The sequence below is a fragment of the Ammodytes marinus genome (genome assembly GCF_949987685.1).
Source record: "Ammodytes marinus genome assembly, chromosome: 17".
NCBI lineage: Eukaryota > Metazoa > Chordata > Actinopteri > Uranoscopiformes > Ammodytidae > Ammodytes > Ammodytes marinus.
Genome location: NC_137221.1, coordinates 22,501,883 through 22,526,610, shown reverse-complemented (window position 1 = coordinate 22,526,610; position 24,728 = coordinate 22,501,883). Strand labels below are relative to the sequence as shown.

Sequence of the window (24,728 nt, the reverse complement as noted above, 5' to 3'; positions counted from 1 at the left end):
CACACACACACACACACACACACACACACACACACACACACACACACACACACTACACTGTCTGCATTGCCTTGCATTATACAACCCCGATTCCAAAAAAGCTATAAGTTCTGGGAATCTATTATGCACCTAAACACCTTGACTATGTTGTTGATTTCATGAGTATCTTAGATCATTCTAAAGTTGATTGAGTGGCTGACCACTTCCTCATAAAATGATCACATGTGAATATTTACACTAAACACAGCTCATGGCTATTAATCACTTGTATATGTTCCCTATTCTGATGAAAACATCTATACCAGACAAACCCACACACTCACCCACACACGGATATGTATCATCTGGTAAAATCTATCTATCTATCTATCTATCTATCTATCTATCTATCTATCTATCTATCTATCTATCTATCTATCTATCTATCTATCTATCTATCTATCTATCCATCCATCCATCCATCTATCTATCTATCTATCTATCTATCTATCTATCTATCTATCTATCTATCTATCTATCTATCTATCTATCTATCTATCTATCTATCTATCTATCTATCTATCTATCTATCTATCTATCCATCCATCTATCTATCAGGCTACAAAGGAAAAGGATTAGGAAATGATCACCTTCTGTTTTATTCACATTTTACAACTTTTTTGGGATTGTTGGTACTATCCACCTCAGGGACGTCTGACATCGTTGGGTAATACATAGTTACAGATGAGAAGGATACAGTGTATGGGTCCACCCTTAGACCTGCTTTTTCTTTCTATAACCTCTTGTGTGGAGATGGGGGGGTTGTCTTTCATATTATGTTTGAGGGGGGACAAATGTACCTCTTCGAAATATTGATGGGAAAAATCTCCTGCACAAGTGCCTTCTTTGACACCCTCGTGTGGCCACATGACGCAAACAACAAGCCAACAATATGTCTTTGTTTCACTTCATTACTTTATTACTTTACCGTGACACATCAGTTTACAGTTGGCTAACTGCCCAACACAAGAGCCTGCCAACACATAACATTCATAGAGAATCATGCTCCATACCTTGGTGAAAGGCCAAAGCATTATAGGTTATATACTTTGGGATTCAGGAAACCCTTCTGAGAGAATCTAATGTTACCAATGGTACACTAAATGCTATGCTTTGACAGACAGTTCAAACAGTGAATACTATAATGAGAAAACATTTGAGAGAAAGTTACAGTTCGCTGTTCATATGACACAGACACATTCATCACTTCGTCATTTTCTGCTTTTTGGCCTGAACCAGAGCAACCGGTTTCACAACAGCGTACAACAGCCCCCCCAGGGTGTTGCGGCCAAATTGCACACACACACTAACATTATGTTCTGAAGTTATTCAAATTGTCTCGGTGCATATTACCTTGAGCCACAAAAGCAGTTCATTCTTTAGACTTAGAATAGACCCTGGGAGAGAACAGTGTCATTGTGACAACATGTGTATTAACTTAATGCACTACAATAGGGCCAACACTAACCATAATCTAATGCTGATAAGAGGGACGCAGAGCTGAATAAATTCCACTGAGTCAGCTGGCCAAATTCCCATCGGCAGCCAGGGGCAAACATTAGGCTACATACAGCATAGCATTAGTAAGAAAACATTCACTTCATGACTGAGCCAGGGACAAAGATACTAACAACAGAAGTTATAGTTGTGGTACATGAAACAACCTACATTCAAGTTACAGACGGGACGGCCACACACATTACCCAGAATGCATTAAAACACTTCATATGAGCACAAGGAAAATAAAATCACTTTAAACATCGCCATGAAGGCCATAAAAGGCACAGAAAAGGCCATTAAAAGAAAAATCCAAACTCAAGGTCAGAGTACTAACTTTGAACTTTTTTCTCTTTCCCCTCCTCCACTGATTTTATTGACTTATTCTCTTAAGTTCAAATGGTATCTTGAAGCTGCCGCCAGCAGCTGCTTAGCTTAGCGTAATGACTGGAAACAGTGGGGAACAAACAATAGTCTGGTGTATAACCCCCTGAAAATCCAAAACTTGTCGTTGTTTCACTTAGTTTTTTTGTGTGTAATGAATATAAAAAAATATGATGCGAGCTTTGAAAGTGTTGCTAGGCAGATTCTGGTCCCTTCTGGCAGAACCAGGCTAGCTGTTCTCCGTGTTTCCACTTGATATGCTAAGCTAAGCTAACTGGTTGTAGCGTGTAACTCTCCCCCAAAAGGGAAATACAATTCAAAGTAATCCTAAGAAGCCATTCTTGTTTGTAGTGTACCATAAAGCAGACGCTACACAATATGGTAATTACAGGATTTTTTCTTCTTACTGAACATGACTTTATATTTTTACACTATATTGCATCAACATGAAATATGTCAAATTACGAAAAACTATTAAAACATAATTTCTGACAATTAATGAAGAGTCACTGCCTTTAAAATGTGACACATAACCAACCATCTCTAAACATTGAAACATTTTTTTTTGAATGATGACGAAATGTGCCCAAAAATATACTATTATTGAATTCTTCGTTTTTACAGAACTATATCCAAATGTCAAGGGCAAAATAAATGGACCAGCACAAATGAGAAGACTATATCTGCCTGCAGGGCAAGCTCTCAATCAAGCAATCCTTCAAATATACACATCATATCATATATTTACCATAAATATGTACACACAGAGCCCTGAGTACACTCAAGTCCTTCATTGTTTCATTCTTCCACAGAGAGCTGGGCTGTGCCAGCAGGTTGATACGTGACCTTGTGGACGCAGCACGACCATTAACTCAGTCATGGACGGCACAGAGTGGAGCGGAGGACTTATGTTCTGACAGACAGGGGGACGCCTGAAGACTTACTCTGGGAGTAGGCTGAGGAGGGAGGACCTACAACAACAGACATGAAATAAAAAACATTTAAAAATGGGTTGAAAACCTTTTAAAACGCTAAACCCTAGGTGTTAACTATAAATCAATGACAATCATAATAAATATGATCAGTTATCAAATTGCTCAGCCTCTGTGGCACATAGAAATATGCAATAAAAACCACTTGAAAGCCTAAACCCTCGGCTTTAACTGTGGATCATTGCCTTTGCCCTTAAGTAGACCTAGATTTTTTTTTATTTAAAATGGACAACACACATTAATAAACATGAACACCAGAGTTCAACATGTAAAATGTGCCAAGTACATTTTAAAACATAAATTAGCAACACATTATGAAAAATAAGTGTAACTGTATAACTGTAAGTCATTGCCTTTGCCCATTACCGTTTAAGAAAAAAAAATAGATAAACGAAAAAGACAGATGTTTCAACGTGTAACAGTGCTGTAACTAACTACACATGTCGACGCCATGTTTGCCAAATCACATGTGTCTTAAAACAGTGACATCAACCAAAACGACCAATTGTTGCATCTGGTTTCAATGTGGTAAGGGAACTTCATGAGTGCTCCACACTTCCATTCATGTACAGACAGAGTGAAGCTGCGTTCCAATACCCATACCTTCTCCTATTTAGTATGGTAGAAAAAAGATTTAGAATGTCCCAATTCTTGTGGTCGATTTAGTATGCTTTAAAATACCCGAGTGTCTACTAGATCCGTCCGAGATTTTTAGTGTTGAAAACGGCATGCTATTTGGGCCACTTCACTGCACTTGCTGACTTGCAGACAAAGCAGGTGCGTTACCAGCTCATGTTAAATTGACGGTGCACTCTGGCACTATCTGTTCTAGTCACTTTGCATGTTCAGATCCTGCAGATATGCGCTCTAAATAATGTTAAAAAGTGTTCCGAAAAATGATGTTCACGAATTATATTCAATCAAGTCCTCTCCATGAAAACAGATGGTGTTCAGTCCTGTGTCACACCTCTCATTTTATTATTTTATTACCTTCTACACAGCTCTGGTAACCCAGCACAACAGCTTGCATTCATCAAGATCAAACAAGCCTCTTACTAAAGGGTCTGTGTGGTCAATCAACATTTGCCTCACGGAAAAATAGAAAAAAGTTTAAGATAAGAGTGCAAACTTGTATTGTATTAAGTCCAATATAGTTTTCTCATATTGTTATTTTTCAATCCAAAGAGAACAGTTTTATTTTATTTTTTATTATTTTTTGGGCATTTTTATGCTTTATTTGATAGTGCAGAGAGACAGAGGTGAAATGGGGCAGAGAGGGGAGTGACATGCAGAGAACGACCGCGGGTGGGAATTTTTTATTTTTTTCAAGCTGTATTAGATAGTAGTACAGAGTTGAAATGGGGAGACAGAGAGAGAGGGGGGGGGATGACCTGCAGTAAAGGTCCACGGGTCGGATTTGAACCCGCGACCACTGCAACGGAGGCCGTAGCCGAAATGGTACACGCTCTATCCACTACGCCACCGGAGCGCCCCGGCAGATTGATTTCTTACCTCCATTGTTCCTCCACATGTCTCTGGCACACTTATCAGCTGAGGTGATTTCTGATATCTGGATGTTTGGGTGGGACTTGTAGTCATCTTGAGGGAACAGAGAGAAAGGAGCCATGGTTTGGTCGGTGTTAGAGAAGCAGTTTCTGTGGTGTTTCAGAGGCAACAATGACCACGTTTACATGCACAGCAATATTCCAATAGTAACCCGGTCAAGATCACAATCTGAGTAAGGCATCACCATGTAAAAACAGCAGTTCCTGTTAAACTTTAATCACCTCTTTTGTCTGTGACTAGTTTATTCCCTGGTTTAAGACAACCGTAATGACGTAAAGAGTGTTGGTTTTCCTTGGGAGGGACAGGAGTTATTGCTTGGAAAAGAACATGCTGTCATCTGACGTCATGGCGCTTCTACCACTACTATTAGTCAACGTTGCATGATACGGGAATATTCCCCTATCTGCAGTATGTCAACACCTTAATAGGAATATTAACCAGACTATGGACCAAGCCCCAACCACAGCAACCTTCGGCATCCAATGAGGAAGTGACAAACATTGCAGTAGCTTCCGGTGGCCACTACGAGGTGGTACCAAAAGTGAGCGATTTTTCGTTGACTCATTTGTTCAACAGGCCGTTTTCACAGTCTTATTAAACCTATTTACGGGCTGGTCCAAAAAAACATTTGAGTCTGTATGTTTAGGTCATATCTCCATGACAACAACACTGAGGGGGGTGAATTTTTTTCTAGCAGGCTAGTTTTTATTCTTTTGGAGGTTAAAATGTATGAATAATTAGGGGCGCGATCTCTTGAGTGACAGCTATGTCCCTCACTTCGCCTCGGAGGTATACGTCAGCTAGATGGGCGTATCTCCCTCCCCCCGACGTCACATCAATGCCCTTTTTCGGCAAGAGGAGCGAGGCGGAGTAAAAAATCTCACAAGATGGCGACGACCATAAGCCAGGAGAATTGGGTGCAGTAGGAATAACTACAGCCCGGATGCTACATCCATTTCATATACTATCTATGCTATGCTATGATGCTATGGACCTTAATCAGAATACTGCTGTGCTTGTAAACGTAGCCATTGATATTGTTTTGGAGTCAAAAAGTTTTCCAAAGACTTACTGTTGTTGCTGTATGAGAAGGAGTCGCTGTCCCTCATGGTCTCGTTGCCGCTGTCAGACAGCGTCCTCTCCCTGCGCGACAGGGCCGGCCTCTTCCTGCTGCTCTTGCGCGTGCTGATGCGGATGATGCCTCTGACCAGCCGGCACTCTGCCTCCTGCTCGCCCAGCTGGTGCTCCTGGGCCACGGAGTTAATGAGCTGGTCGATGGCTTTGCTCTTCTTCAGGAAGACCGAGTCAGAGGTGCAGCGGGCCAGCTCCTCTATCTGATACTCAGAGTACAGCTCCAGCAGCTTCTTGGCTATCAGAGAGTCCACGTCCTCCTCCTCCAAACCGCCATCTTCCCAGTCTATGAACCTCATCGAATCGTGCAGGGGCTGATGGGAAAGCTGGGAGCGACCGCCGAGCGAAGGCGCGTATAATTGAGATTTGGAATCGACCTCTAAGTATTCTCTTTGAGTGTCGACTTTGACGCCGGCGATGCGGACGTCCCCTAGCCAGTCGGCGGCGTCCTCTTCCTTGGCGCCTTCTGGTTTGACAGTTTGGAGGCTGACCTTCTCGGCTTGGTCCGGAGAGCTCTCGTCTGGAGCCAGGCAGGGGGCGCGCTGGCAGACTGTGTACAGGCCGCAGGTGATCACGCTGCACAGGAAGCTCCGGCAGCTGCGGGGTGAGGAGCAGGGGTTACAGCTTTGAGCAGAGGAGGGGGGAGGCTTAGCGGAGCCGGGGATGAAGCCGATGGTCTCCGACTCCTTTCCGTTAGCCTCTTTCAGGTCGGCTTTGTGGGCAGTGTTTGGCTGTGGGGAGGGCAGCCTGTCGTCCACAGGGTCCACACAGCGCTCCTCATACTCATAGGACGACCGCTGGCTGCTGCTCTGGCTGGGGCCGCGCATGTAGCTGCCAGGCCCGGAGCTGTGTCTCAGGCTGCCGGTGCTGCCCCCAGACATGGCTTACTGGCTCTAAGGTCTGGACGGGCAGGAGAGAATGAGGTGGATTTAGTTTTAATTTAAAGTCACCTATTGACTACTTCTTAATGGTTTTTCAACACGGTGTGACTAGAGTAAGGTATGAGGAAAAAACACCCTCTCTCTTTTCTCCACCTCCACATTTCTGAAAACATGTGTTCATAAACCCCGGTGAGATGTATCTCCCCTTATGACACCATGAAAACATGTTTTAGTAGAAACCCACATTTTAAATTTGAACCTGAGCATTTGCATAACATGTCAATAAACATCTTGATTTTTACGCTATCAATCCGATCCGGCACTTGAGCCACTTGTAGGGTAGGCCTATCTCTCTTCAACTCTTCAAAACAAACTACTATCCCCAATTGGCACGAAAGGTAACCCGACTGGTTTCTCTTCAGGATGTGGAAGCACAAAGACAATGACAATTCATTATTCAAATAGGCCTATAACAATATCACTGGATGTCACAGAGATCTTGAAAATTGATCATGTCCCAAATTCGACAGTAGCTATTCAATTAAGACAAAGGGACTGTAGGAAATGATGATATCTGTATCCCATTCATCCACAACTGCAGCATGCAAAACATTACTGTGACGCAGAATCAAGGCGGACCACATTTCCTTTAAAAATGACGGAATTCAATACCCCCTGCCTGACGAGGAAGCTCAAGGAGAACAACAAACAAGCGCTACTACCTAGTTTATTATTTAGTAGTAATGCCATCACTCAAACTGATTCAGTCAATTTGCTGCAAGACCTGGTAAAGTGGGACAATTTTGAAGACAGACTATAACAGCAAATGTGGAGACATGGAAAAAACACAACTATTAATAAGCGTAAGAGTGTTAAATGAATGCCGAATTAAAGAAAAGGCCTTTCTGATTGTTAAATAATCTTTACTTTTGTTTTGCCGAGTATATATAGCCACTGTAAACATAATAAGTGTTAAATCGCCAGATTATTAAATAGTGTCTGGCTTTCCGTGCCAAAATGGCATGTTGGGAACAATGTTTACAGTAGTTAACTCTTGTAGTAAGCTTATAAACAATAACAAATTGAAATGTATTTTTTTAGCTATTATTGTCCTCATTAAACTACTGCACTCTCCAATTTCGCTTCACCGTTTGCCACTAAACCACAATCCCTTTCTTGTATATTAATCATTTTCACTTTAATGGCGACCTGTCACCGCGGGCTCTTTCCTCCATTAGAGGACTTAGGGACTTTACACTAAACATTACTCACGGTATACACGGTGCATCCACTAACTGACTCCCGAAATAATGTTGTCTTCTTCACCTTAGATTAAACATTTCCTATAAATCCATTTTGAACGCTCCCAACGTCCACCCCGCTCCAAAAAGTCGCTTTCGGGAAAGTTTTCGTCCAAATCCGTGTCTACCTGAGCGTCAAGGTGACGGAAACGCACCAGGTAGTTACAGCAAGAGGTTGGACTTCCGGTTTTGTCTTAAAAAATAAAACGCAATTTAATTTTCCACTGTAGTTTAGGCTTAGCATGATGCAATAAGATATAGGCTACGTATTTACAGGTGTGAAGAAAATGCGTCGTTAATAAAACAATTAGGCTTATCACCATATGAACAAATAAATCCTATAACCTTCAGAATGGTGCTTATGATTAGGCTATGGAAAGTTTAGTCATTGGTTTCTGCCTGCCTTGTGTATATCCTTAAGTTATAAATGATGTCTGGTATTGTGCTGAGTTCTGCTGGTAGAGAACTGCACGCCCAATTATTTCCATTATTTTGCAGAACAAAAAAAGTGATTCAAAAATGTTTACATTTGGGCCACACTTCCTAATTGGAGTAAGGTCAAATCTCTCAAAGCGCCAGCTATCTTTTAAAAAAAAAAATTCTAACCTTTATTTATACAGGTATATCCCATTGAGACCGAAGACTCTTTTGCAAGGGAGACCTGTTTTCCTTTCCCACGTTACCATTCACACACACATTCATACACCGATAGCAGACTAACTATCGACATTCACACGAATGAGACCATGGCGGGTCGGCCTGTTCTAAATCAAACAGGCCTATTCGTAGAATGCCTTGCACAAAATGTAAATGGCATTCTGAAGCACATTGCTAATATGGGAAATGATTCTTGATTCCCCGCAGTCCCTCCTGATGTCTGGGATGTGCACCATTGTTGTTCATTCTGATGGCAGCAGGTGTCTGGGTGTTCTGCTTCACATACATAGTAAAATATGTTCATGTTGCACACACAGGATCTCCGCCTATGCTTATAATGTATCTTCTTGGAGGAGCTGTGCCTTTGATCAAGGAACCTTGTGTCAAAACTGTGGTATAGAAGGCCTCTTTATTGATTTTCATTTTATTCTTCCAACTAAAAGAGTTTTTTATTAATTTGACCTAACAGCCATATCCAAATATTTGTTGGTGTCTCATAGAACACAGTGGTTAGAAATGTCGAACAATCAAAAGGAGACACTTACACAATATCTAGCAGCCAGTATCCTTAAGAGTTTACATCTGACACTGTTGAGCCAATTAGCAGTGAAAAGCTTTGTTGAGTAGGCTTAGTAAAACAGTATTGATAAGTTAACAGTATGCGCCATTGTTGTACAAATTCTGATTTTAGTATTAAAGATGTTTTTCCAGTCAAGGCTCGATAAGAGTTATTGAGTGGTGAGGAACTTTGTGCCTAAAAGTAACTGACAGGGTTAGGATGTCTCGGACAACCACTTTGTAAAATGATACCCCAGCATAAGACACAACAGACTAGAATCTCAAATGGCCCAAAAAAAATATTGGCCATCTGAGACAAAGTATACTGCACCAGAACATGAAGTGTCAGCATTGTATGTGTGGGAAGCTAACAGCTATAACATTTATCCAAAACAAATGATTAGACAGTCAGGTAACAGATTACTGCAGAGCTGCCACTATTGCGTGTGAGCTGCAGGTTGTTCCTTCGGGGCATTCATGTAGGTTACGGTAGGCCTACAGGGTTTTTGGTCTTGAAAGTCTGTGTATAGCCAAGTTCTTTTTTAAATCCAGAATGAATGGAGCAAGTAGGAACATTACACGTTGTAACTAGCCTAGTTTTAAACTACATTATGCTCTGATAAATCTGTCATTTTCTTCATGAATTTTTATCAGCGCTAATATCTACTGAATTATTATTATTAATTTTAAGAGTGAGATGAGGCTATTTCTTTTTCTGATCAGAGAAAGTATATGTGTGTGTGTATGTTATCAATGTGAGGAGAGGCACAAACATATCGGTACAAAGTATTTTAAGAGAAGGAAACCACATAAGACACTCAATCAGGGCTGTGTGTGCCTGTCACTTTTCACTATCAAGGTGTTTTCAAGTCTGTCCAATGAACTGCACAGAGAACACTGTGTGATATGACATCCCCTATAGAAGAATGGTATATGATATATCCTGTTCAAATCAATTAATGACATCATTGAATGCATTGGAGACAGGACTCCCTACCCCCCCACATCTCAGCTCATAAATTCTGCTGAATATTGCTCCAAGACCCATTACATCCATGACACATTCATAAACCCTCTAGGATTGATTACGATCATTTATCATCAAACAATGATGAACCCGAAAGAGAAGCTTGTATCGTTGCTTCTCATCCCAGATTATTATTCTGGTTTTTGATGTGCGCATGCGTATACATGCGTTTATCACAACATCTGCTCCATCGTATAATCCTCAAATGCCCTCGTTTGTCCCCACAGTGACCGATGAAGGGATATCCTACCAATTTGGCGACTGTTGGCATTTGACAATGTGTTGCCATGCAGGCCTATAGTTTAGTAAAAAGAAAGTAGCCTATAATAAAAGGGCAAGATGTCATTTAAAAGGTTACATTGTGTGTATCAGTTAGGCTTTAATGGGTAATGTAGCTTAATATAATGAACGAATGTTTAAAATAGTAGGCTAATATTTATTTCGAAAGAAAATAACCGGAAATACACACATTTGTTTGTGTTAAATTTGACAACAGCGAATTTGCCAGGACATATGAGTCGTTTTATTGGCAACATAACTAAAAAATAGCCACAAATGTGTCAGATTTCTACACGCGTATTATCTTTGTTCTCGAACAATACGAAGTTTTGGTTCTTTTTCTAATAAATGGTGTTGGCTGTAGCCTAGGGTTGACGACAATGCGATCATGCTAACAGGCTAGCAGGGTTGACGGTGTGTGGGGTTTGCTGATGTTAAATAGTCCGCAGCTGGCTCATTATTAACCGATAGTCTGGACTGGCACAGCTAGCAAGCTAAACGATGAGCGCAGGGTCGTCGCCATGTCTCCCTGGAGTCAGACGTGTAAATGAAGAGGTATAGGCTAGCCTATGGGAGGGAACGGGGATGTATTTCCAAGTACGGGGGTCTTCGGGTTATTTCCAACTGGACACCTATAGTATAGGACTACTAGCTGTTTTTTTCCGTGGAGGGAACGAGTGACGACATTTGCGACCGTGCAGCTGCCTCGGTACATGGGCTACGGAGGTGATGCTGCTGCTGTGTGTCGCTGGTCCACACGACCCGATTGTCCGAAGTGGGATGAGCAGCAACGCAAAATATACGTTCTTCTGATAAACCATGAAAAGCTGTGAGTATCAGCAGATCGACCCGCTGGCGCTTCCGACACCAGCCCCGACCCCTCCGCCCCACCAGGGAATAGACGGCGGCGGCGGAGGCAGGAGAGAGGAGCCGGGGAAGAGACCCAGGAGAAAGTGGGAAGTTTTCCCCGGGAAGAACCGCTTCTACTGCGATGGACGGATCTTGGTGGCCCGGCAGAGCGGCGTACTGCCCCTCACCCTGGGCCTCATTCTCGTCACCAGTGGATTGTTCTTTATATTCGAGTGAGTTCATGTTTCATAGCCTACTATAGGGGGTTTGTCATCGGCTGTAAACTGCTGGTTCACTCCATAGATAGTAAATAATAGGTTCACTCGTGATGACAAAGGTAGGCTATGCAATTTTTTAGCCGACCACATTTCAATACACCTCAGCTTCAACAACAGTAGCCTATGAGGCAAACCAGCTGTGTAAATGGACTTTAATTCACCGTATTTAGCCTACTCCTTTCTGTTGAGTTTCCTTTCTGATCTACGCCGAACCGTAAAGCGACTTCTGTGAGCCATAAACACTTCATAAACTGTATTGTTTTACAACAGCAGTGTCTGCAAAACAAGGTGAGGCAATGGACCAGACAAAGCAGGGAAAAACATATTTTTTTCAAGCAATTTTGCTTCCATAACATATGATTCATTTATACAAGATGGCTATATAAAAGGACCAAAATGTGCATTTAGTATTTTACTAAACCTTGTCTGTGTGTGTCTGTATATTTCTCCTGTTTTTTTTAACCATTAGGCCTATCTCAAATTATATATATATTTTATTGCAATACTCTGAACCAAAATCTCAGCTTTTAAAAAGCACATAGCCTACTTCAACTGAACTTTCCGAAAAAGCATATTAAAGACCTGTGGGATAAAATTTAAATTGACTGTATCCAAAATGTTTTTCCGAATTTATTCAAACATTTCTGGAATTAAATAAATATGTTTGTATGTTAGTTATTGAGTGTCTGGAGTTTTAAAACGGCCACATATCATAATGTAGTCTGCCTAACAAGGTTTTGAAGTAAGGAACACACCGCCAGCGCTGTTTGCCCCATCATTTGGCCTGTACATGTATCTATTTTAGTCCTACATGAAATTTTGATACATACTCTTCTCGCAGCTTTTTTTTAATGTGACATGATATGTACTCTGATAATGACTGAGGATAGCACAGTGTAGTGAAAAGCATGTCCTGTCTCAAGGGATTCACATGGTGATTAAAGGCATGGAGTGTTAATTAGAGAGTAGATTCCCTTCTGGGTGTAAAGAGCAGGCTGATTATCCTGCCGTCTTTGATGTTTAGTGTGTAGTAGTATAGGTCACTCATGGTCTCTCTCTCTCTCTCTCTCTCTCTCTCTCTCTCTCTCTCTCTCTGTGTCCCAGCTGTCCCTTCCTGGTCAAACACCTGACCAGCTGCATCCCTGTGATTGGAGGAAGCCTCTTTGTGTTTGTGGTCATCACCTTGCTCCAGACCAGCTTCACTGACCCCGGCATCCTGCCCAGAGCCACCCCAGACGAGGCTGCAGACATCGAGAGAAAGATTGGTAAGGACCACCTCAGTCATACGAGTGCTCAGAGCTATGTGGCTGTGTGTCAAATGCTTTTGACTTTGACATTCAGTATAATATTTTTTATTTTTATATACAGCTTTTAAGTTTTCCCTGTTTTTCCATTGCCATTTTGTGATAAAGTTATACTGTAAAATCCTGTCTACAATATAAGATACAGTCTTTGTCTAGGTGCATTCATGCCAACGTGTTACCTTTGACGCCAAAATCGGCCACCTCCGTGATTTATGTAGATCCGAAAAAACAAACAACAACGCAGAGTGAACATCAGCTGTGGATGGATGTGCGTCATCAAAATGGAACCAACCTAGTCAACCTTGTCAGAGTGCAGCGTTGCTGTAAGAGCGATCACAGAGCATCATGGGTCTGTCACAAGCAGTGTGGATATAATAGCCCAAACAAGTCACAAAGGAATCAAGCCAGCTTAAAACCTCCAAACAAACATGGCAGTTGGAAAGCATGAGGGAAGAGATCAAATTGGAGGAAACATGAATTGTTAGCAAGATAGCTAGGTCCCCAAAACGAACCAAATGTAATTTCTGGTAGCATGCTGTTGGTTAAAACACTCTTTTATAGTAAAGTACAGTAACACAATAAAAGACCTCTGCATTTTATATTGGTCTCAACAGTATATAGTTGGACACACCCCACTTATTGGATGAAAAATTAAATGTGTTAAAAATTGGGTCTTATACACCAGATTATACGGTAGATCATCATTGGCACTACATCTCTCCTTATCCCTGATTCCTAAACTCAAACAGTTTCTGCTCAGTTAATTAAAAATAATGAACCTTTTAGGCCTATACGTTGCTCCCGGAAGTGTGGCATCCAACAATCTCAAAGTTCCAAGAGGCAAACTATTTGTGGCTTCGTCGCAACAGCTCTCACACGGTTTATTAAGCCTCAGAGCACAATTCTCATTTGAGAAGGAAGACATTGTTGCTCTGAAACACTCTGAAGCAAAGTCTAATGGGGCCAGTCTGCTGCCAGTTCATTTTAATGATGACGAACCCCCTCGCCACGTTAAGAGAAGATCTTAAGTAGGATTTGTGGAAAGACATGACCCGGTGTGATGAATGCCTTTTGGCTGCAAGTTTTTCTGGAAGCATTGTGTCCTGCTGACTTGTGAATTTTGGACAGGACAATTTGCTATCTTTCTGCCAAGGTCTAGTACAGATTCCTTTACCCCAGGCTGCCATTTTTTTTCTTCTACAGTGTCCTTCTCAGAGTGGCCCATCACTGCTGATCACTGGCAGTTTGAAGTCTTGCCAACTTCCCCTTTCTCTATGGCACGCTCCAATATAACCACCTTAGTTTGTAAAATTGCCTTCCTGTCATTGTGCGCCTCGCTCACTCCTACTCACGGCCTAAGTTTAGTTTTGATGTAACACTGAACTGCTGTTGTCGCAGCTATTTTTAAAACAAAGATGTAATACTCTGACATAAGTATTGAGTATTAAGCTCCCATGGACATGCTTTATAATAGACATTTAGCTTGACTTTATCTTCTCTGAACAGGTGTCCCCTGCTAAATGTGATTAATAATTCAAAAGCACACAGCATGTGTAAAGGATGGAATTCTATATTTCTGTAGCGTAAACCAGAGCCTTGCCCCAATTACACACTGATTCTCAGCAGGTTTTGAGTACATACTAGATATGGGATGAAATAAACATTTCATGCCATGGTCATCCTGGCCAAAACAATTGTGTAAATTTCCCAAAATAATCATAATATTATTAAAACCCTTAAAATGGCTTTAAAACATATTGAAATCACTTGATTTATTTTGTAAGAATCAAATTTGTTTTCTTTTTTTTTGTGAAAACATAATTTTTGTTTATTGTATTTCCATGCTTTTCATTTTGTTTTGTATGTTGATATGTCTGAAATAAATTGAATCAAATCAAATCAAATATTTTTTTATTGCATTTGATCTCACACACTCCCTTTTTAATGTGAAAAAATATTCAACAACCTTAAAGAATAACTACTTCTGGGACGTCAAGTCTTCAGCCATGGTGACAGCTTTATGATTTGAGGTATGAGTGGAATGATGCAGCTGCTCCTTGAGCCAATAAATCAGGAACTCACGAGGATACTAACATTAACCTGATAATGGTAATTCTTCACCACCGTCTACATACTGTAAGGGTTATAATAGCGCTATTCAAAATGAAAAATCTTAGATACTCCCATCCCTAGTACGTAGTGTGTGCTTTTATGCTTGAAAAGTGACAACGCAGTGTTCTGAAAAGTGAAAATAGGTCAGTGTGGATGGCGGCAAAACAGATCCAGGAATGTTGTAAAGTACCTACAGTTTGATTGACATGTGCCTGAGGCGGCTCCTAACATTTATCCTCTTGGTACAAAATGGTCGAGTACTGTGCATTTATTTCTTATTTATTGAGTCGGGGAAAAAGTTGTATATTGTACATATGGAGTATAAGAAATTGCACACCTTAACGATTGCTGTTGCTGGGGGGGCAAATCAAGTCAAGGCCTAACAATATTTATGTCAATATGATGAGTCAATGTATCTAATTAGTGAACCATTTAATGGACTTAAGAAAATACCTGTTTCAACAATTTCTTGAACCCAAAACATTAACAGGGTTAAATCCCTGATAACTACTCAAATCAAGTTCTATAATTGTATTGTGCATAACATCCAACACAGAGTAAGAAATGCAGAAAGTAAAAAGCACGTAATGAGAAATTGCAACAGCGTTATTTAAAAAAAAAAAAAAATAATATACAGGAGACCTTTTGGCATTTCCAAGCAGGAAAAGTTGTCAATCAAATGTAGATAATAACACTGAGGTTGTGTTCATTTCATGTTTACCCTGGGTGCTATACTGTGAGTGACTGTATGAATGTTGTCCTGTTGTGTCTCTTTTACAGATAACCCTGGGAACAGCAGCTACCGGCCTCCACCGCGCACCAAGGAAGTGCTCATCAACCAGCAGGTGGTCAAGCTTAAGTACTGCTTCACATGCAAGATGTTCAGGCCCCCGCGCACCTCCCACTGCAGCCTGTGTGACAACTGTGTGGGTGAGCTGTGGACAGACATACACACACACACCTACACACCTACACAGTGACATTTACACAGGATAAATCATTCACAGAGGCCTGCTAGGGTCGCGCTAAACATCAATGTATTACTCTAGGCTTGGCTGCACTGGCTTGAGGCACTTTAACCACATTGTTGGCAGGGCCGGCGGCGGCCAGGGTTTTTTAGGTCGAAGTCCAGACCCACTATCGGACGGACCTGTTCATTCGCTGTCCAAGAAAATGTACAATTCAGACAATTCATCAATACTAAAGAATATACCATTACCATGCATTGGTTCTAATTGTATTATTGGGTGGGCAGGACAGCCTGCCTCCAAGTTACCCACCCGCTTATAGTGGTCACTGGTCAGCAGAGCCGGCCCGAGGCATAAGCGAAATGAGCGGTTGCTTAGGGTCCCGACTGCCAGGGGGGCCCCCCCAATTTTCTTTTTATTTAGTTTTTTTTTTAGTTTGTGTGTTTTGATATCAGCATCATATTATGTAAATTTAAATTATCATACAATAAAAGGAATACAATGTTTTGGTAGATAGTTAATAGCTTAATAATTGAATCAGTTCATCTGGGAGGTAATCCGAGGTTAACTGATCACGTCACGTTCAAGTCCATGGCATGCACAGTGTGTATTGAGTTTATTTAAAAATATTTGCCCATGCACTGTATATGTGTATAGTCTATAGCCTATTTCAGCCTCGTCTGTGGAAAAAAAGATAACTGGACAACAGAGTTCTTCTGCTTCGTTCCTCTCACTGCATTTAAATGAATTTATTATACTACAGAAAAGTATGTCCCGTAAAAGAAAAAGAGCACCAAGCCCAACCCAGAGGACCCTGCATAATATTTTATTTCAAATTTATATTTCTATGGAAAATCCATGTGTCTTTCTTCAATAGCTTCTAATTCATCCGACCCAGTGTCTCCAAATTATTTGTTCACACAAAATTCCTCACATTTAGCCTATTAATTTTCCGCTCAAAGTGCACCAGATTCATGCATTTCACTTTAAAAAGGTAAAAGGGAGGTCCGGGGGGGCATACCCCCGGACCCCCCTAGCAGGGGCGTGACCTCAGCTGGCTACTATTTTCACGCAGCTGGACATTGGAGCCTAGTTAACGGATATACTAGTGTGTATAGTATATAGCTCTGGACTACCATCATCCAGGTTGCCCAGTCCCAAAGCTTTCTCTTCTATCAGCTCAGGCTGCCTACAGTTAATACTGCGATTTAAAAAAAAAAAAAAAAAAAAAAAACATTATGTTCTATATAATGTATATTATATGTTAACTTATTCATAAAAATTTGGGAAAAAAAACATGCAAGAATCAAATCTCCCACACAACAACACTCAAAGTTTATTTGCATATTGTGTTCTACACAATTCACAGTAAATGTGCCAAAAAGTAGACGCAGAGATCTTACAAGGGCAAAAAAATTCTGCTCGCGCGCTCTGCGCATCTTCGGTCTCTCTGCCCAGTGTGCCCACCTAAAATTTCTACAGGCCCACCCTAATCTAACTGTCTAGAACCGGGCCTGATTGTTGGACGTATTGCATTTTAAGTAAGACACTGCAGGTGAATAGGGTTAACATTTTGAACGTATCGAATGCTAAATAAAATGTAGATGTTGGATAAAGCCAGGGTTAAAATCTTTATTTCATTTTTACAACAAGATTTTACTTAACAGATTTTGGATACAGCCTTTTTTCATTTTATAAATAAAAAAAGTAATGTCTGTACAGTACTTTTTTTATTATATTGTCTTACAAATGTATTTTCAGCATGTTTTTAAGAACAAAATGTATCATAAATCAGACAACTAGTAACTCCTAGTCCTGTAAAGCAAATAGAGCAAAGAATGATTATGGAAAGTTAAGTTGATGCAAAGGCTTTAGAAGTTTTCTGCTCCAGAGTATTGGAAAAAAAACTAATGTCAAGAATTTCCATTGAAGATGATTGTATAGGAGGAATATACAGACATTAAAATAGACGAGGCTTTAATCAAATGAACACCTTAATATGCTTTTTGGACCTTTTGAGTTGTACTAGTATGAAAGAAGACATGTTATGGCAGCAAAATAGACAAAAATCTCAAAATCGTCCAGAGCTTAAAAAAAAAAAAAAAAAAAAAAAAAGTGCCTGGCCTTAAATTAAAAATGTCTTCTCATTTGTGTGTCCTTTTGGTGCGTGTCTCTTCCAGAGCGATTCGACCATCACTGCCCCTGGGTGGGGAACTGTGTGGGAAAGCGCAACTACCGTTTCTTCTACACCTTCATCGTGTCGCTCTCCTTCCTGACCGCGTTCATCTTCGGCTGTGTGACCACGCATCTAGCGCTGAGTATGTGGGTTGGGCTCTGGTTCACCGCTGTTTGCTAGTAATAAAACAGTGTAGTATATGACTGATAATAACTGCTAACACACCTTCCAGCACGATAGAGTGTTTGTTTTGTCTAGCTTGGGGGCGCCAGACGGGTGGGTTTACCACATCAGAACAGCTTAGGTGTAGATAAGAAAAATACATGTTTGGTTGTGACTAGTAATTTGTTACTTTGTTCAATTTTATCCACTAGCCCTTAGGTTGCATTCTAATACCCATACTTCCTTCCTATTTAGTATGGTAGAAGGATGTCCCAAGTCCCAACACATAGGTTCAGATGCAGCATGCTGAAAAATACCTGGATGCCCCACTACATCCTGTTGGAACTTTTAGTAGGGAAATTGGCATGTTTTTTTTGACGATTTAAAAACCCACACTCCACTTTGCACTGGAAATTACGTCACATTGACGGAGCCTCTGTGTGAAAACAACCAGATATATAAGCAAGAGGCAAGTTTAGGGCGCACTATTATGATGAAATAAATAAGTAAAAAGCATGTCCCAATTGTATGCCTACTGCATGATGACTACATACTGTTTATTACCAGCTGTAGTATGTGGAATAGTGAAAAGAAAGCGTGTGATATATTTGGAACTCAGGGAACGTAACAGACTTTGAGCATTGTGACATGTTGTCATCTCTTTCAGGGGCTCAAGGTGGTAAAGGCCTGGTGTTCGCTCTGCAGGAGAGTCCAGGCAGATATCCTTTACCAGATGTGTTCCAACATTTCTCCAGCAAGTTCACACTGTCATCGAGTGTGTGTATTGTTGTCTCTTTTATTTGTCCCTTCTCCAATCTGCCGATGCTCTCCTTGACCCCAAGCTGTCACTGCAGTGGAGCTGGTGATATGCTTCTTCTCAGTCTGGTCCATCTTGGGCCTCTCGGGCTTCCATACATACCTGGTGGCTTCCAACCTGACCACCAATGAAGACGTGAGTGGCTGTCTCCCAGTTGAATTTACAAAATAAAAGCAGTATCACCTTGATATCACACTAATCATGTTTTGAATTGAATTGAAATGCAAATAAAGGATCTGAATACAAAATAAAATATTAATATAACAACTGCTCCTACTTAGTAATGGCTAATTATAAAAAGGAAAGAATATCCTCAGAAGTAGATTTTGTAACATTTTGTTTTATACACACAGAACAATGTCTAAAATGCAGAAGTTCTCAACCACAAATGAAAGTATGTTGAATAGAACTGTTTTATATCCTCTCTCACCCAGATTAAAGGCTCCTGGTCGGGGAAGAGTGGAGAATGTGTCACCAACCCATACAGTCATAGAAACATCTGTATCAACTGCTGCTCTGTGCTCTGTGGACCCATGCCACCCAGGTAAGGCTTAACTGTCACACACCGTTTGAATCACCGAGGGAATCGATGCATGATTCAGAGCCACTCGGTTAGCGTTAGCATGTCTCATCCAGATAAAGGCTACATTGGGTTTTACTGATGGATGTAACTATCATGGATAGGTTTTACCTTGAAAACAAAATCAGACTGCCTTGCATGTTTCATCATGTCATAATATGTCTGTTATCATGGATATGTCTGACACTTAGACACTTTCCTCTGATGAACTTTAATGATCTGTAACGGCAAACGAGACCATCAGTAAAATCAACACTATTTTAATATAGTTATTAATAATGCCTTTTACTCGGGTCTTAGACAAAACGATTTATGGCAGGCAGACCGGAACATCCAGTGTTTATGAATGCTACTAGATCAAAGTTTACTTCGCTTCACCATCGTCATATAACCTCTACTGTGGTGTCTCTCTCTCTTTAGCTAGCTTCCTAAACTGCTTGTGTTGTAAAAGCACATCCACTTTTGTCCAAAGGTGATGCTAGAATCGACCAAAACTGAGCATTCCTCATAGCTACTTTGAATTTCAAAATAAATGAAGTAATAATAAATGTGTCTGCCTGAAATCCATGCAGACCTAATAACTCTGATCTTCCTTGTTTCCCTGTGTTCCAGTTTGATTGACCGACGGGGTTTCCTGCCCTCAGATGAGTGTGTGCAGACGGCCGGCGTGGACACGGAGCTGCCCTCTCTGGCCTCCAAGAGCCAGACACACGCGGTAGGAGGGTCTTGTCCACTGGCTTTTGGCTTGCAGGAATCCCCCTCTCCTGTGCCCGCACCCCCCAACAACTCCCACCAAATGTCTTCCTGTGCCTGACTGAAGCCTTGTTGCCTGCTCTAGCCTTAACCCAGCCTCAGTGCACTGCCTTGTTGGTGACCAATGTGTGTGGGTTAACCCTTACCTATCCTGTATTTACACTGCAGTCCAAGGTTCACATATCATTAACATTATACACAGAGTGAGATGACCAGATCAATGTCAGTCTCATGTGTTAAAGCTAACCTAAGCCTGCAACTATGTGGTAATGATAGACACATATACACAGTAAGTTACGGCATTAACCGACTTAGTCATGTCAGTTACACAGTGACTTCTATGCAAGTTCCACCTGCACCTCTAAAGCACACACATTAACATCATTTATCTTGTTAGGCTGTTCTCATATTTTCCTTTTTAACTTTTTCTTATATATGAAAACTTCAACACGTACCTCACCCTAAAATGAGAACTTTGTTTATAACGTTTCTTTTTATGCACGGATTAAACCACCCACATTCCTGATGTTAATAAGACAACTGTATAAGTGTTGGTCTGTGTGTGTGTCTTATTTGTGCTAAGCTAAGCTAAGCTAAGCTAACCGGCTGCTGGCAGTGGCTTCATATTTAGTGTAAATGCACAAGTGGTCTCATTTCATCTCACTCTAGGGGAGAGAAAAAAGTAAGGTGTTTTTTTTGTTGTTGCAAGAAGTGAAACTGTTATTTAACGTTATGCTATACTATAGTGACGTGTGATTGGCTGTTGGCTGTGCTAGTCTGATTGGTTCAGACCGCTGCTCATGCACATCTGAACAGCTCACGTTTACCTCATGAACACATCAGGTTTACCAACACATTTCATTTGAAACAAGAAACACTTTGTATTTTTATATATTCATACCTTTTTTAAAGCTATTTTCTCTACACCTCAGTATTCATTGTGTTGACTGAGGGAGGAACGGAGCGGGAGTTGTACGAAGTAAACACTCCAATGCTGTTTCCAGCTCGTAGTCCTCCTCTTTCTCTCTCTGAAAACAGTCGGCCTAGATATTAAGGGATGACGGAGTATATGTGCTTCAGATAGAGCTGCAGTATGAGACACAGCGCTCTGATATCAAGTAGTAGAGTTAGTTAGCTGCTGTTTGGCATTTTGGAAGACAAACTGCACTTTTGTTAATTAGTTTACACTGAAATACCAAGACTACGGAAGCCCTAAACGGACAAGCCTGTAAATTTATTTTTTTTATCATACGGGAATGTCCATTTACGAGATAGCTATACACTTTTTTTTTATATACATATATATAACTATTTGTGTTTACAGAGTGAACTGAAAGCCAGATGAAGCTGTATGTTTTATAGGCCGAAATCCATCTTGTCGTTGAGTTGGGTTTGGTGGGCGTGTTTTTTTTTGTATTGAGTGGATACACTTGAGAAAAAATCATTTTTTATAGTGTTGGCCTGTTGTACTGTGTTGGCTCACTTCCTCCTGCCTCATGGTAACAGTCATGTTTGTGTGCATATTAAAGTGTCAAAATGTTTGTCACACATTACGCCCAATCACCATCACTTCCCAACGCACACCTTTTTATTCTACATTTGTTTTATTTGTCTGATTCATCCATCCTGTTTTTTTTATACACATTTATCTATTTTGTCAGTATTTGTACTGTAAGAAGGAAATAAAAGAAATGCCTCTTTGGCTATGCAATTCATCATCTGTGTTTGCTCATTTTTCACTTGTTTCGTTTGTCCCCCAATCTACATATCGGAGTATAATTATATATTCCGAGCGACGGAAAGCTGCTAACAAATTGCCATAGCATCAGTGCACTCCCCCCTGTGTGACTAACTCATGTCCTGTATATGTGGCCTGTGTGTGTGTGTGTGTCTCTGTGCCTGTGTCCTGCCTTCAACACTGGGAGGAAAAGTGTCTGTGTCTCCTGCACCGGCAATGATTAGCCGTGTAAGTGGCAGGAGAAGTGATGCTTGAGCTGGGTAAGCCCGTTTAGAGAGAGAGAGAGAGGGATAGCAAGTCTGCATGTCCTCTTGGCTCTACTGCTGCACGGCTTTATCCATGCGATGCCATGTTGAATAGGTTTCACAGTGCATTATTTAACAGTACAGCATGTACTGTATGTAAAATAAATGTACAATGTACATACATTTATGGGTTGAACAACTCCACTATACTCTTGGTTTAATCTTATACTCCATATTTTTTCGTGCCATAGATTTGCCACAATCTGTTTTTTTTACATTGACTCTGTTTTGGAAACATTTTAAACTTTAAAGGTTTAAAATTACTAAATATCTTTAAGGTACAAATGATAGATTGAAATACAACTGTACACTGCAAGGTTTTGCTTGATGCTCATGTAAATGGAGGAAGCTCATTCAGAAGTGAATGATAGTCACTACAGCCATGGAATCACTGAACCTATTGAGACAAAGGCTCCATGGCGGGAAGCACTAATTACTTTCCTTATCTTTGGAGACATGCTGACAGCCAGGCTGGATTGACCTGACATTAGAGAATGTCTTCCTTATAAACTGAGGGGTTATGTATAGCTATTCATATCTTATCGCCCTTTGTGTCATTTGACAAAGCACAAATTGTCTTGTCATTGGATACATTTGCGTTTCCTTACAAATTACAGAAACAACAAGCAGTGACTAAATGAGTAAAGCATACAGGTTGACTGCCTGAACTTTGGCTGGTTATACAGTAGGTGATGCTACTTGGTTCTGTAAAAAGAGCATGTTGCTAGCTACAGTGGGCCCCCTTTGTTCACATATCCATTGTTAACATCCCTGTTGACAGAGCCTAGGGGGTGAATAGCTACTTTTTGTGAACAGTATATAATTTACAGATAGAAAGTTTATTCCTGTATGTGTGTGGGGGCCTTAGAGGCCCCTCATGAAGCCCCTAAGACAGAGCTAATTATGCTGTTGTTTTGCACTTGCTTTTGTATTTCTCCCCTACTAGTTGAGGGGCCCATGATGATTTATTTCCTTATATTTAGGCTTATTCCTTTTTGGAACCTGTTATTGACATGAGTGACTGAGCTCTTTGACTATACGACATGTAAAGTTACTATCAGTATCTCAGGCTTAGGGCCCCCTTGAGCCCTTGTGCCCCTGGGCCTGGTAGCATGCACAAGTATTATTTATAAAAAAAAAAATAAAAAAAAAATTGAAACGGGTGAAACATAGTTAAGGCCGCTACTGCATTATCATTTTGGTTTCTGTGACATTTACAGTAAATCTGGCTGAGCAGAGGTCAGTGTGTGTGTGTGTGTGTGTGTGTGTCTATGAGGAAGGGATGGGGGGATGTTCATGTGTACCCGTGTGTACGATGTGGCTCTTTGCAGTAACACAGTAAAACATATGGCTCTTAGACTCTGACTGGTTGGCCACCCCTGGCCTAGGCTGTGTTTTGACACCAGATGTTTTTGTTTCAGAACATTGTACAGACAGGTAGCGGATTGTAAGGAGATATTTACTGATTTTGACAAAATTGCTTTAATTGATTTAGTCAACAAGTGTTCCCTCTGGAATAGCTGACTCCACCTTTAAGTGACCAGTACTCTACAGAGTTGAGCTGCATCCTGGGAAGTGTACAGTAGTCAGTGTTTTTCTGGAACTTGACACATACTAGGGACTAAAAGTCAACATAGCTAACTATCTGCTGCTTCGACTTTGACAATCAGATTGCCTCATGTGCGCCCCCAAACGTGTTACAGACACGGGAGTGGGGGCCTTCACATCTCCTGTTCTTCCACCTGTTCAGATCTTATTTATCTAAGAAGGTCCTATGTGTAATTTACTTTTTTGTGCTTTTTATTGTGCATCCTCCTCTTTCTCGGCACCGCTAGTGTAGCTTCTCTTCACCCATCTGTACACCATCTATTCTGGGACTGGGACAGAAAGGCTGAGGCGGAGACACTCATGAATTAAACAATATGTTGCAATTTTAGCATAGGCATATGGATTGGATATACTGTAGATGAGTATGGATTGTTACATAGTTAATCAAAATGTATAATCAATTAAATTAATAAACAATCTTTACCATCAAAGGAGCCATGTTATGGGTCCCCTTGTAAGCTTGGGGCCTTTACCTGATTTCCCTGATGTAAACTCTTACCAGATCTGATTCTCTAGGTCTAACTGGATCCCCACGCAGATCTATGGCACGAAACATATGCGACGTCTTGCTCCGGTTAACTCTAGTGGCCTGCTAACACTCCCTGCTGGCCTCTGAGTCATCCTGCACAGCTGTTGCTGCACTCACTGAAGTGATTTAACACCATGCTGTTCACCCTGATACAGATGGCATCACAGATTCTGGAGAATTCTTGTTGTCAAAAACACTTTTTGTTAAAATCAGAGAAGAAGAAGAAAATTCAGTGTT

At 40.9% G+C, this 24,728-nt stretch overlaps 2 protein-coding genes across 3 annotated transcripts; one reads left to right on the top strand and one right to left on the bottom strand.

The window, feature by feature from the left end:
* Positions 1-946: 946 nt before the first annotated feature.
* kdf1b (keratinocyte differentiation factor 1b) lies at positions 947-7,924 on the bottom strand. Of its 2 annotated transcripts, none has more exons than XM_080045693.1 (4): positions 7,817-7,924; positions 5,551-6,509; positions 4,425-4,511; positions 947-2,891 (listed from the first exon to the last, which is right to left on the bottom strand). In XM_080045693.1, exons 2-4 carry the CDS (start codon positions 6,488-6,490, stop codon positions 2,827-2,829), a joined length of 1,092 nt encoding a protein of 363 aa, XP_079901819.1. In that variant the 5' UTR covers positions 6,491-6,509; positions 7,817-7,924; the 3' UTR covers positions 947-2,826. The 2 variants fall into 2 exon arrangements, with proteins under 2 accessions (XP_079901819.1, XP_079901818.1); XM_080045692.1 differs by having other exon boundaries at positions 7,763-7,918.
* A 2,938-nt stretch (positions 7,925-10,862) lies between these two features.
* On the top strand, positions 10,863-21,949 carry LOC307264558 (palmitoyltransferase ZDHHC18-B-like). The gene is given in 8 exon segments (XM_080045987.1): positions 10,863-11,394; positions 12,544-12,704; positions 15,636-15,785; positions 18,004-18,141; positions 18,829-19,007; positions 19,009-19,113; positions 19,413-19,522; positions 20,171-21,949. Coding segments are annotated over 8 exon segments (1,308 nt in total). The 5' UTR covers positions 10,863-11,131; the 3' UTR covers positions 20,373-21,949.
* The last annotated feature ends 2,779 nt before the right edge of the window (positions 21,950-24,728 follow it).

Coding starts and splice junctions, on each gene's coding strand:
- kdf1b (XM_080045693.1), bottom strand. CDS start 6,490: ATGTCTGGGGGCAGCACCGGCAGCCTGAGACACAGCTCCGGGCCTGGC. Junction 4,512..5,550: donor CTTCTCATACAGCAACAACA/GTAAGTCTTTGG, acceptor TGTTCCCTCAAG/ATGACTACAAGTCCCACCCA. Junction 2,892..4,424: donor CATGTGGAGGAACAATGGAG/GTAAGAAATCAA, acceptor CTGTTGTTGTAG/GTCCTCCCTCCTCAGCCTAC.